Raw genomic sequence first — 14,700 nt, 5'->3', positions numbered from 1 at the left:
ATATATTGCCTTTTCTATTGTGATTTTTCCCTTTCTTATAGAGTATTGCTTCTTTCCTTTTTTTTTTTTTTTAGGACTGATTTGTAGGTTTAATGAGATACTTTATAATCTACAAAGCATAAATTTATATAATGATAGCTACTTTGTATTGAGCATCCTCAAATTCTACTACCCTACAATTCTAGGAATAGTAGTGGAAGCTTTATGTATATAATTAATAGTATCTCTTAATCCTCAACACAACCCCCCACTGTTGTTATGATTACATTCAATATATAAATCAGTTAATAATCAGCTCAGAGAGGTTGGTTGGATTGGTTTGCTAAGGTCAAACAAATAGAAAGGGGAAGAGAGTCAGGATTCAACTTAATATTACTTCCAAATAGAGCCCTTCCTTTCCTTTTAGCATAGAACTAGGCAAACATTTTATGTCCTTAAGAATAGTGGGTGTGGTTAAGAAAAAGGGGAAATGGGGTTGGTGGAGGGTGGGTGGGGGGTGGGGGAAGAACCACTGAATAACCTGCCCCTAGAGCAAAGCTAACAAAGAAAACACCCTGATAAACCTTGTGCTTGCGTTTTACAACAGACCACCTGAAAATCCCTGGACTTCATAATACATTGGTTTTTTTATGTATCAAATATAAGGTGCAAAGTAAAAAATAGATGTTTTCAAAGCTAGAAGAGCCATCCCAGCCAGATCCAAACTTAGTTATCACGCACATACACAAATCAAAAATGACATGAAACAGGAAAAACCGGACTTCCTTTGCTTTCAGAAAAGCCAAGAAGCAAAGAAAATTCTTTTTAGAAATTCAGAAAAAAAAATTTTTTCATAGTAGCTAATATGCCCTCCTTAGGCATTAAGACACATTTTTGTTCATAACCTTGATACAGCCATATTTTTACTCTTTATAAAAATCAAGTCTCCCAGTAAAAATGGTATTTTACCACACTAATCTTTAAATTCCATCACTGAAAATGTAATACACACCAATTTCTAACCTCTTGGAACATTCTGCAAAATGGATTTTAGTCACTGAATAATTGCTCAGAAAAGCAGCACTGCCTCAACTGTGGTACGATTTGGTAGGCAATATTCTTGTTTTCCAGTAAAAAGGAGATCTCATAAGCAGAAACACTGGACTCCTTGTGCTTTCATCGATCGAGAGAACGTTTCTGAGCAAACATTTCTTAACAGGTTGATCACAGATCTAGGGTCCTCACTGCTCATAATGGCACTGCCAGATACAATCATGTTAGCTCCTGCCTCTGCGCTTTTATGGTTGGTGTCAGGACCTACTCCACCATCAACCTCAATGTCCAAAGATGGGAACTGGGTCCTCAACCAGTGAACCTTTGGCATCATATCTTCCATGAATTTCTGCCCTCCAAACCCAGGTTCCACTGTCGTAACCAAGGCCATATCTATCTGATGAGCCCATGGTGCCAAATACTCAACTGTAGTTCCTGGTTTGATAGCAAGGCCAACCTTCATTCTGTTCTCCCGAATGTCTTTGATCAAAGCCCCCGGGTTTTCAGTAGCTTCGAGATGAAAAGTATATTGATTGGCTCCTGCTACAGCCATTGGTTTTACCCACTGTTCCGGCCTGGACACCATCATGTGCATGTCAAAGAAAGGGTCCTGGCCGAGCTGCTTTCGGAGGCTTTCTACCACAGGGTGACCAAAGGTGATGTTGGGAACAAAATGCATCCAGGTGCAGATAATCGGCCCCAGAGTCCAGCGTCCGGAGGCACTCAGCCCCTAAACTGGCCAGGTCGCTGTTGAGGATGGACGGGCCAATCTTGCAGCCGGATGCCCTTCTTTCCTATTTAGAGAAGACCCTTCAATATTTCTTTTAGTGTAGATTTGGTATTGCTGAATTCTTTTAGTTTTTGCTTGTCTGAGAAATTCTTTACCTCTCCTTCTATTCTAAATGCTAATCTTGATGGGTAGAATATCCTAGGTTGCAGGTTTTTTGAATATATCATGCCACTCCCTTCTGGCCTGCAAAGTTTCTGCAGAGAAATCAACTGATAGCCTTATGGGAGTTCCCTTGTAACTGACTCTTTGTTATTCTCTTGCTGTCTTTAGAATCCTCTCTTTAACATTTGCCATTTTAATTATAATATGTCGTAGTCTTTTTGGGTTCATCTTGTTTGGGACCCTCTGTGCTTCCCGTACCTGGATATCTGTTTCCTTCTTTAGGTTTGAGGAGTTTTCATAATTTCTTCAAATACATTTTTTGATCCCCTTCTCTCTCTCTTCTCCTTCTAGAACCCCTATTATGCATAGGTTGGCATGTTTTATATTATCCCATAGATCTTATATGTTGCTTTCTTTTTTTTTTTCATTTGTCTTTCTGTCTGCTCTTCTGTTTGGGTGATTTGCATTGTCCTGTCTTCCGGATCACTTATTCATTCTTCTGTATCATTTAGTCTGCTATTCATTGCTTCTAGATTGGTTTTTATCTCAGCAATTGAATTGTCTATTTTTTATTGGTTCAGGTTTATAGTTTCTAGTTCCTTGTTACAGTGATCTGTGTTTCTATTGATAATCTTTCTTAATTCAGTTAGCATTTTTATTACCACCTTTTTGAACTTGGGGTCTAGTAGACAGGTGAGCTCTGTTTCATAATTTGTTCTTTCAGAGGATTTCTCTTGTTCTTTTGATTGGGTGTAGTTCCTCTGCCTTTTCATTTTACTTAACTTTCTCTGTCTCTATGAATTTAAGAGAAACAGTTATCTACTGTGGTCTTGAAGGGGTGTTTTTATGTGAGAACATCCCTGTGTAGACTACGTATGTCCCGCGTTTTTCATGCAAGGGCTGGTTTTGGTATGGACACCAGTCACGTCTTTCCTCAGGGTGTGCTGGCTGTTATCCCCTGGACAGGGGGTGTGGTAGGTGTTGTAGTATCTAGAGCCTGTGCAGGATATGAGATGGGGCTTCCTCTCTTGCCACCCTGGCAGGGGTGGGGTCTGCCCCCCCCAGTTGTTGGATTAGAAGCCCTGAGGGTTGGGTTCGGTCAGGCTCCATTGCCCTTGAGTGTGAGCCCTGCCTCAAAGGAGGTGATGCTGGAGCAAGTGAGGACCTATGCACGGCCTACACAGGCAGCTGCAGTTCCGCTCAGAAGCTGCCCAAGGTCACAACCCTTTCTCTGTTGTGTTTGTCCCAGATCTAGTGCAAGGCTGTGGTGTGGGGTAGCCTGGGGCTGGGGGTCGGGGTGTAGTGGCTGCAGGAACTGAGGTGGCTGTGCTGCCCCCTGGGATCTGGGCTGCCTCTTTGGCAAACTTCTCCCAGGACGCGTCTGCCCCAGACCTAGCGCTAAGCTGTGGTGTGGAGTGGGCGGAGCCAGGGCTCTCTGGCTGGGAGAGAACCCATGCAGACTCCTGAGCACACTGACAATGGCCATCACTGCAGAGGGAGTCTAAATTTTTAGCAGGCTCCTGGAGGGACTCTGATATACACTGCAGTTTGAGAACTATTGAATTGTACTTGTTCCAGAAAAACTCCTCACAAGCTTCTGTATTTCCCTTCTTGCAAATATAACTCTTTGTCCCATCTGCTCTAAATGGCAAACAGTATTCACCGTTAGCTTGTGAAAATACTTCACATACGTCTTGGAAAATCTTTTAATCACTTTATTTTCTTTTCTCTGAGCACTTCTTTTTATCTTTGAGCTTTGGAGTGCCAAACTGAGGTCAGTCCTAAATACTTTTTTGACCAACACTAACATCAAAAGGACTTCACTGTAATCCAGCTCATCTAAGCCATTTTCACCATTTATCTTCAGCCCAGTATTACCAAGGAGCTGGTCAGTGGATTGAGAACAGTTTATCACACTGACAAAAGATCAGGGTTCACTGAGCCACCAGACATGTTTGGGGGCCACAGGCACTCAACTTCTTCTCCTGCCTGTTCCCTGGGAAAGGTGGACATGAGGAATTCCTCTAAGTCTTTGGGCAGTGAGGGGGGCCCAGGCACTTGCCCCTGACCTAGAGAAAAGCTTTCACATCTCATGCCTTTTCCTCTGAAGTTCAGTCTGCCTGGAATGGCCATCCCCACTTGCCGTGCCCATAAACTCCTATCCATCCTTCAAGTCCCAGCTCAGAAATGTGTAGTGATAATAAAAACAATCATCATAAGTCAGGTTTCCCTCTTCTGTTCTATCCTAACGTGCTATAATTTCCCTTTACAGCACTCATCAAATCTGTAATGATATATTTGTGTGAATATTTTATAAGCATATGTGTATCCTGGTTGACCAAAAGCTACATGAGAGCAAAGACCATTTGCCTTCTCACACTTGTACTTATAGCCTATTACCATGTCTGGCACATAGTAGGTACTCAGTTAATATTACTGGATGAATGAATTGATAGGTGTACATTTATTGAGTACTTCCACTGTGTCAGGCCCTGGGCTAAGTGCTCCTGATATATGGTTTGTTTTAATCTTCCCAGCAACCTTCTGAGGTAAGTATTATTATTACCTCTGTTGAATAGATAGGAAGCTGAGGCTCAACGATGTCTTGAGAATTTTTCAGGGTCACACAGCTAATAAGTAGGAGCACTGGGATTTGATAATAAATTTGTGTACCTCTAGACCTCAGCTCATTTGAAATGGTCACCCCCCTGTTACCTTCTTGGACACCCAAATACTAGTTAGTTGTCTCTTTGCTGTTTTTTTCTCATATCATGTCAGCTATTCCTCTATTACCACACTTACCACGTTACATCATCAGGATTTAAATATGTGTATCTTTGAGCTCCATGAGTGCATGGAGTTTATTCAACCAGCAGGCCAATTTCAACCACCTCGTCCATACCCAGGTGCAATTACAATGCCGGACAATAAGTGCCCAATTAACCCAGGATCAGTCTCTCTCAATACCTCATTGTCCCCTCCTGATAAAGAGAACAGATGCCATTAACGTAGGTTGACAAAGTAACCAAATGAACAAATAGCTCAGAGGCAGACCAACCATATATGGAAACTTGACATATGAGACAGTGGCTGTGGGAAAAGGATGGAGCCAGGACACTTGGTTATCCACATAAAAAGGAGTGAAGGGCTTCCCTGGTGGCGCAGTGGTTAAGAATCCGCCTACCAATGCAGGGGACGCGGATTCGAGCCCTGGTCCGGGAAGATCATGCCACGGAGCAACTAAGCCCGTGCGTCACAACTACTGAGCCTGTGAGCCACAACTACTGAAGCCCGCATGCCTAGAGCCCGTGCTCCGCAACAAGAGAAACCACCGCAATGAGAAGCCTGCACACTGCAACGAAGAGTAGCCCCTGCTCGCTGCAACTAGAGAAAGCCTGTGCACAGCAACAAAGACCCAATACAGCCAAAAATAAAATAAATGAATTTTTAAAAAAAGAGTAAAATTAGACTTCTATCATACACCATACACAAAAATTAATTCTTAATGGATTAAAGACTTCCATATGAAAAACAAAACTTACAAACATATAAAATGAGTAATTGCAGTGGTAATTAGGGAAATAAAAATTAAGACCGTGATAAAATAATCATTTTAAAACCACTAAATTTGCCAAAATTAAGAAATCTTATAATAGTGTTGGCAAAGATTTGGATCACTGCTGGTAGGGGTGTGTGTGTGTATATATATATATAATTTTAGAAAAAAGTTTGGTAATATCTAATAAATTGTTATAGTCATGCTATAGCATATGCAGTAAAAAAAAAAAAAAAATGATCATGTGCAGTTCCTGTGGAAAACAGCATAACAGTTCCTCAAAACATGGGATTACCATATGATCCCGCAATTCCACTTCTGGGTATATACCCCATGGAAATGAAAGCAGGAACTTGAGCAAATATTTGTACAGCCATGTTCATAGCAGCATTATTCACGAGAGTCAAAGGTGGAAGCAATCCAAGCATGCATCAATGGACGAACAGATGGACAAAATGCTGTGTGTATATATGTATATATACAATGGAATATTATTATCCCTTTTAAGACCATTGGTTAATTGATGCCAGCTAGTGCTGGACCTCCAGGATGGTGAAAGTTCTGGAAACTCTGAAAGGGAGGAAAGGCTGAATGAGATGGGATGCTGGTCTAGAAAATGCTCATGGGCTTTTTGGACAGTCTAGTTTAGAAGCACAGCTACTACTCTTTGCTTGGCTGAAGCACTGTTCTCTTCTCTCCAGGAAGTTCATTCTCTTTGATTAAGTGAGCCACCTCAGAAGGATCCAGATCCACAGAATCAGCCTGAAAAAGGAAAAGCCAAGTTGGAAGACACATGAGACCTAACTTCAGGTATTAGAAAACCTGTCTTATAGACATGCATTCACTCTGGGCCATTCAGAGAGGAGGCTGGGTATTTAGAGGCCACGGGGAAACCGTGTAAGCTTAGATCTGGGCAAGCATCCACGAGGTAGGCTGCCTGTGAGGTCCTGGGCAAGGTCAACCATATAGGCTGTCAGAGGTTCCAGGACTGGAGGCTGGGGAAAAGAGAGAAGATGACGGCTAAGGTCCTCTCTCACTCTGTGACGGTAATTCAAATGCATCCAAATGTTAGACACGCCACCCGCCAGTAACGGCGCTCAGTCCTAGAACCACTCAGTCGACATTTATTTTGAGTTGAGTTTTCTCTCTAATTGTTCCGTAAGCCATTCTGATCTTACCATGAACCATCTTAGCCCTTTGAACATAATCTGTGCTCCCTGGAGAATTAAAACTGCTGCCAAGGCTTAGGTTTTACTATCGATAAAGCAAGCCATGCATTTCACTAATAAAAAGCCGCTTAAAGAAGATGCATACATTTATTTTTTCTATATTCCAGAAAGGTCATAGTTTGCTACCTCTTCTATAAACGAGTCTACCATCTTTTCAAGGTTTTCTCCCACATGCATTTTTAAAGCACTACCATATTCTGCCAACAAAAGTTCTGGAAGCTCACAAGATACTGAACTTGAAGATTTATATAAACAGCCACAGGCAGGTCTTTTCTGATACTGTCCAAGACACAGTAATGAAGAGGAGATCACAAATAAGTCAACTAAGTACAGTCACTTTAAAACCACGGATGGAAACGAGAGGCCACTGCAAGGTTTTGATCGATGCTGATGCCAACTTGAACACCGTGAGAAACGTGATGCCGGTGTCTTTTCCATCTGGCAGTTTCTTTTCTTAGCAGTAATTAAATCAGTGAAAATTGAATATAGTCATGCGAGTTGCTCACATTTTTTTAGCAGCAATCATGAAACCCAAACCCCATTGGTACACTTTGAAAATCTACAACTGGCAAATTTTTCAATGTCAGGTCCACGCTAGTTTATTTTGCAGGCTACTCCAGGGAAGCCAGGCATCAGCCCAAGTCTTCCCTCCAGGCAGGAGGAAGGCTTCTCCTCCAGAGCTGCAGGCAGAGCCCACTGGGCTCTGTGTCCCTTCCCTGGCACCATCTGGGTGGTGTCACCGTGAAATTTTCTGCATGTGCTACCAGCACTGGCATCCTGTCAAATCCTGGCCCAATACTTCAAGTGTGTATACGTATAGCTGATTCACTTTGTTATACAGCAGAAACTAACACAACGTTGTAAACCAATAATACTCCAATACAGATGTTTAAATAAATAAATAAAAATAAAAAAATACTTCAAGCATGTGCTGAGTCAGAACAGGTGCAGGAATTAAGTAACCGCTTTGTACCCACATTTGCATATTGCAGCTCGTGAGCAAGTTGGCTCAGGTGTGCTTCCTCCTTTCTTTGGCCATTGGTTTCCCCTGCCCAGGATCAGTTGGCTGCCAGGCATGACCTGAAGGGTTACTTCATCGCTGTCATTTGATGCGTTACTGACAGCATGTTTGAAGTTGTCCTTTCATTCTTGTGAGGCCACTTCTTTCTGTTGTGGAATCACTTCTCCCCTCAGAACATACAAACATGCACTACCTACACGTGCCCCTGAACCTGTGTCTGGACACCCTCAGGAAAGGGGAGCAATCATGACTTTGGTCTTAGGAGCATCTCACTACCTTTCTCCTCACCCAGAGTGTGAAGCCAGGAAAAGAAGCAGAGGCCACCTTTAGAGACAGAGTAGGGAAAGTAAGGAGCTGACTCAGACTCACAAAGAACCTAGCAGGCAAGAGTGCAGACTTTAGCACCTCGTGCTGAGTGGGCAGTGCCAAATATGGACCTACTTTTTAAAGTTAATAGTGGTTATGAAATAGGGGCTGGCTCTCAGTGTGACACAGGGACTGAGGCTGCTGCTGACGAGGGAACATCAAAGCAGTGTGTGGGGAACCTAGATGGCAGTGACGTTTGCCCTTAACACACCAAGCTGCCGTGTGACCCCAAAACAGAAAGGTCTGATCCAAGGGCTAGGGTCCACCGAACTGGTCCAGAGGTGGTGCTGAGAGAAGACAGAGGGACGCAAGTGGAGGTGAGAGGTGGGAAGACCTAGATGCCCAACGTCCAGGATGCTTTCATACCCAAGCACAGGGCTGAGGACACGACCTAGAGAGGAAATGGCACAGGTAAGAAAAAGAGGCAGGAGGGCGCTGGCAGAGTTAGAGAGTAAGGCGGTCGCATTGACATTCTTAAAAAACAATTTTTAAACAAAACCAAATATATATTTCTGGACCCTGAAGTGGAAAGGAAGATCCTTCCAAAACAAAAATGGGAGTGGGTAGGATCAGGAGGCAAAAGGGCTGTTAAAAGCAGTGACTTGGTCTAGTTTTAGCTAATTATATACTGAGATGAAACAGATGCCACGTCACCATGGGGGGATGGAGCTGAAGCCCCCCACCGGGCTGGCTGGTGGGGGCTGGTTCTGAAAGCTGGGCCAGTGAGCACGCAGAGCCCCCTGGAGCTGGTGCCGACAGGCCAGGTAGCAGGGGACACGGGGACACGGAAGCCTCTGGACACTGTGACGTGTGGACAGTCAGCTCTACTTGCCTGGCAGTTTTCGGGCACTACCCCCTCCCCACCTTCACCAGGCTATTATCAAGAGAAAGGAAGGCTGTGTTCAGTGATCCTAGGGAAGGTTTTCCCTTTTCTCATGCAGAAAATAAAAAGGAAAAACAGGCTGAGTCATCAGGAAAAACAATTATAACCTGATACTAGGTTTAGTTGAAACTTTTGTGACTGTTCTAAAGAGAACAGATGAGAGACACATGGGAACCGCTGGAGAAGGAGGCCAGGAGGGGGACTCAGGTAACCTAGGGACAGGGATGTGAACATGGCCATGACCCACTTTTTCCTAGGGAGACAGGAGCAAACTGTGATCTGGGCCTGCTGGCATGGAACGGGGCTCTGCAACCTTCCCTATTCCAAAAACGGTGGGGTGTCTGTTGAGTTCAAGATCCAGCTCTCCCCTCCCTGGCTTGCCCACAGGCAGAGTCCCTTCCCTCTCTCCTTTGCTCCTGCCCACCTGCCCTGGAGCCCCCCTCCTCCCCACTGCTTACCCAGCACCCCAGCAGCTCTCAGTGCCCAGCAGCTCACTGATCTGTCCTCTAAGCCCACCATTTAATCATAACAGGTAAATCTCAACACTTTACTAGGTGCCAGGCACGGTTCTAAGTGCTTTTGCATATCTTAACTCCTTTAATCTTCATAAACAACCGTATAAGGTAGGTATTACTTTTATCCCTCCCTGGGAAGACAGGGGCACAGAGAGGTGGAGTGACTTGCCCAAGGTCACACAGCTAGTGAGCAGCAGAGCTAGCATTTGAACGCTGGAAGTCTGGCACCAACATCTGTGCTCTCAACCGCTCCATTATCCTGCCTCTCAATGCCAGCCTGTCCTAGGATGGTGGATGTTAGGTTGTATAAGTTAATTTTTTTTTAATTAATTAATTAATTTAATTTTTGGCTGCGTTGGGTCATCATTGCTTCACATGGTCTTTCTCTAGTTGCGGCGCACGGGGGCTACTCTTTGTTGTGGTGCGCGGGCTTCTCATTGCAGTGGCTTCTCTTGTTGTGGAGCACGGGCTCTAGGCCCATGGGCTTCAGTATTTGTGGCACGTGGGCTCAGCAGTTGTGGCTCGCGGCTCTAGAGCGCAGGCTCAGTGGTTGTGGCACACGGGCTTAGTTGCTCCGCGGCATGTGGGATCTTCCCAGACCAGGGCTCGAACCCATGTTCCCTGCATTGGCAGGCAGAGTCTTAACCACTGCACCACCAGGGAAGTCCCTAAGTTAATTTTTAGGTTAGGCCAGTGAGGCCTCCCGCAAGCATACTCGGCCCTGCTTAACTCCTGAGCCCATCAGGACCAAGGCAGATGACTTCCAGGGTCCTGGCACCCTGCCCAACTCTGGCCAGGCCCCTTCCCCAGTATCCCCAGCAAATCTCTGACCTTGAACCACTCTGCACTCCGGCTGACCTTCATTACCGCCTCTGCCTAGAAGCCCCAGTTACAGCACACACTTCACAGAGCTGGGTCCTCTCTTTAACAGTGAAATGGCCCAGGGTTTCCACTTTCCCCACACTGGATTGCTCACTACTCTTCCTCCTACCAGCCTCCTTCCACTCCCCACTAGCCCCTGCTACCCTGCTGAGCCCATGTAAATGATGAGGGCAGGCACCACCTTTGTGTCATGCTTCTGGCCTCAAAGGTGCAGATCACACAGCATTTTGCATGGCTGGTTGACTGGTTAAAAACTTTTAAAAAGCAAACTAGTAAGTGAAATGCATTAAAGTGGCCACGGGAAAGGAGTTCTGTCAAATCCCTGACCTTAGAAAGTCAACCAAGGAGTCTGCTAGACCCTCTCTCCACGTGACCTCTGTGTTTAGCATTATCTAACCACGCTGACGTGTGGGTGGTGGGACAGAGCCCCCAGCAGTGTGACCCAGGGAAACATGAAGGGGGACCTCGGCATGGTTTGGGGGCCGTGCGGAGTAAAGCAATGAGGAGCAGAGAGGAATGATAAGCAGCTCTGGCTTACACATCAGTGTGGTGCTTCTCTAAGGTTTATCACAGGTGTCCATCAGACACTTAAGATTGAGGTGATGGGTGAAATTGATATTTGCTTCTTTGACTCAAGCATTCATTCCCAAGGACATAATCTCAATTCAGAGTTTCCAGGTGAAGCTTTGCCAGAAATACTGCCAACTCTGCTGTCCAGGGATTTTGCAAGAATACAGTTAACTTATGGCCACTAAGTGATAATAGAAGCTTCTGGGGACTGTCAGGTCAGTTCCAAACAGCTAAGAAACACATAGGTATAAATTAATTAGTAGTATTTTTTTTAATTTCTTTTTTTTTTTAAAGGCTTTATTGAATTTGTTACAATATTGCTTCTGTTTTATGTTTTGGTTTTTTGGCCACGAGGCATGTGGGATCATAGCTCCCAACCAGGGATCAAACCCACACCCCCTGCATTGGAAGGCGAAGTCTTAACCACTGGACCACCAGAGAAGTCCCTAATTAGTAGTATTTTAAGTAACCTAGACACTAAAACAATATTCTCCAAAGCATGTTCCAATGGATAATTAGAATAAGTATAAAGAAAAAAATATTCATAGTCAAATAAACTTGGGGAATACAGAGTTAAAGCTAAATAGGATTTTTGACTACACAGCTTCCCAAGGGCCTTAGCATGTGAGTGAGCACCGCAGTCTGCAGCAAGGGAATCCATCATATGCAGCTTTTCTCACACTTTTTGGTCACCAGCCCCCCTGCCCCCCGTTTTCTTCCCCTCATAGGAATGCATGAACTTGGTTGCCCAGAACAGTGCTGCTTTAATGTTAACTGAAAGTAAAATGGTTAGACCACCTCGACCTCTATGAGAAGTGTGCTGTTGGAACCCTATTGGAATAGGCAGTGGTCATCAATAGTGGCTAAAATCAATAGATGAAAGGCCCACAGGGAACATTATCATATATGGATCAGGCTGAGGCCAACTGAACCCACCGATGAGTCCTAACACCACAAAAAGAGAGGCACTCCTAGGGATTAAAACAGGTGTTCCAGCAAAACGGTACATGAATGTTCATAGCATCACTATTCACAGAAGTCAAAAGGTGGAAACAACCCAAATGTCTATCAACTGAGGAATAGATAAATAAAATTCCACACAATGAAATATTACTTAGCCATAAAAAGGAATGTAGGGGACTCCCCTGGTGGTGCAGTGGTTAGGAATCTGCCTGCCAATGCAGGGGACATGGGTTCAAGCCCTGGTCTGGGAAGATCCCACATGCCGCGGAGCAACTAGGCCTGTGTGCCACAACTACTGAGCCTGCACTCTAGAGCTCGCGAGCTGCAACTACTGAACCCGTGTGCCACAGCTACTGAAGCCCACGCACCTAGAGCCCATGCTCTGCAACAAGAGAAGCCACCACAATGAGAAGCCCGCGCACCATAACAAAGAGGAGCCCACGCTCGCCGCAACTAGAGAAAGCCCGTGCGCAGCAACAAAGACCCAATGCAGCCAAAAATAAATAAATTAATTAATTAATTTTTTAAAAAAAGGAATGTAGTACTGACACATGCTAGAAGCATGCATGAACCTTGAAAACATTATACTAAGTGAAAGAAGCCAGTTACAAAAGGCCACGTATTACATGATTCCATTTATATGAAAAATTCAGAGAGACAAAAAGCAGATTCATGGCTGCCAGGGGCTGGGGAGAGGGAGATAGGGAGTGACTACTTAATGGGTACAGAGTTTCTTTTTGAGGTGACAGAAAAGTTCTGGAATTAGATAGTGGTGGTAGTTGCACAACATGGTGAATGTACTAAATACGACTGAATTGTACACTTTAATGTGGCTAAAAGGGTAAATTTGACGTTATGTATATTTTACCAAATATAAGAGAAGGAGAAAGCGAGGCAGGGCATACCTCCTGATGGGGTGTAACAGGAAGTTCACAGCACCTACCATGAGGTAGTCTTGCCAAAAAATCCAACTTGGTTATGCATCTAGAGCCAACTACCAGTTTACAGGAAAAACAAGGGGAAAGAGGAACATATTCACAACTCCATGGGGAGGCATTCAGCAAAATCCAAAATGAGGGACATCTAAGGAACAAAAGACCAAGTTTCTTCACAAATAAATGACAGGAAAACAAACAGGAAGGACGAATAGTCAGATTTTGAAAGATTTACAAGAACTAACACCCAAATGCAACATGCATGTTTGGATCCCAATTTAAACAAATCAACTATTTTTAAAAAGCATTAATGAGACAACCAGGAAAATTTCATGACTGACTGGATTTTTTATGATCTTAAGGAATTACCGTTAAATTTGTAGGTGTGATAAGGGTCTTATGGTAAAGCAAAACAGAAAGATTTTATTTTCAGAGCTATATACTGAGGCATTCACAGATGAAAAGATATGTCTGGGATTTGCTGTAAAGTCATGCAGTGTGAGATGGGGGAGGAAAATACTAATACAGAAGAAACAACATTAGCCATTAATTGATATTTGCTTGAAACTGGGTATTCTATCTAATTTTGTATTAAGTTTGAAAATGTCCATAATAAGAAGTTTTTTAGAAAATAAATTGCCGAGGGGACTTCCCTGGTGGCGCAGTGGTTAAGAATCCGCCTGCCCACACAAAGTAGTGTACTCATCGGGACCCAGGGGAAGGAGCAGTGACCCCAGGGGAGACTGAACCAGACCTGCCTGCTAGTGTTGGAGGGTCTCCTGCAGAGGCAGGGGGTGGCTGTGGCTCACCGTGGGGACAAGGTCACTGGCAGCAGAAGTTCTGGGAAGTACTCCTTGGCGTGAGCCCTCCCAGAGTCTGCCATTAGCTCCACCAAAGAGCCGAGGTAGGCTCCAGTGTTGGGTTGCCACAGGCCAAACAACCAACAGGGTGGTAACCCAGCCCCACCCATCAGTAGTCAAGCGGATTACAGTTGTACTGAGCTCTGCCCACCAGAGCAACAGCCAGCTCTACCCACCACCAGTCTCTCCCATCAGGAAACCTGCACAACCTCTTAGATAGCCTCATCCACCAGAGGGCAGACAGCAGAAGCAAGAAAAACTACAATCCTGCAGCCTGTGGAACAAAAAACCACATTCACAGAAAGATAGACAAGATGAAAAGGCAGAGGGCTATGTACCGGATGAAGGAACAAGATAAAACCCCAGAAAAACAACTAAATGAAGTGGAGATAGGCAACCTTCCAGAAAAAGAATTCAGAATAATGATAGTGAAGATGATCCAGGACCTTGGAAAAAGAATGGAGGCAAAGATCGAGAAGATGCAAGAAATGTTTAACAAAGATCTAGAAGAATTAAAGAACAAACAAACAGAGATGAGCAATAAAATAACTGAAATGAAAAATACACTAGAAGGAATCAATAGCAGAATAACTGAAGCAGAAGAACGGATAAGTGACCTGGAAGACAGAATGGTGGAAGTCACTGCTGCAGAACAGAATAAAGAAAAAAGAATAAAAAGAAATGAAGGCAGCATAAGAGACCTCTAGGACAACATTAAATGCAACAACATTTGCATTATACAGGTCCCAGAAGGAGAAGAGAGAGAGAAAGGACGCAAGAAAATATTTGAAGAGATTATAGTCGAAAACTTCCATGTTAATGGGACAGGAAATAGCCACCCAAGTCCAGGAAGCACAGAGAGTCCCATACAGGATAAACCCAAGGAGAAACACACCGAGACACATAGAAATCAAATTGGAAAAATTAAAGACAAAGAAAAATTATTGAAAGCAGCAAGGGAAAAATGACAAATAACATACAAGGGAACTCCCATAA

General features: G+C 44.1%; 1 protein-coding gene across 1 annotated transcript; it reads right to left on the bottom strand.

Annotated features, from left to right (window-relative positions):
• Positions 1 to 1,123: 1,123 nt before the first annotated feature.
• Positions 1,124 to 10,358, bottom strand: LOC118900536 (ribulose-phosphate 3-epimerase-like). The gene is given in 4 exon segments (XM_036862941.1): positions 1,124 to 1,354; positions 1,460 to 1,709; positions 1,711 to 1,826; positions 10,326 to 10,358. Coding segments are annotated over 4 exon segments (630 nt in total).
• Positions 10,359 to 14,700: the final 4,342 nt, after the last annotated feature.

This window comes from Balaenoptera musculus, chromosome 9, assembly GCF_009873245.2.
Source record: "Balaenoptera musculus isolate JJ_BM4_2016_0621 chromosome 9, mBalMus1.pri.v3, whole genome shotgun sequence".
Taxonomy (NCBI): Eukaryota; Metazoa; Chordata; class Mammalia; order Artiodactyla; family Balaenopteridae; genus Balaenoptera; species Balaenoptera musculus.
This window is presented reverse-complemented; position numbering and strand designations above follow the sequence as displayed.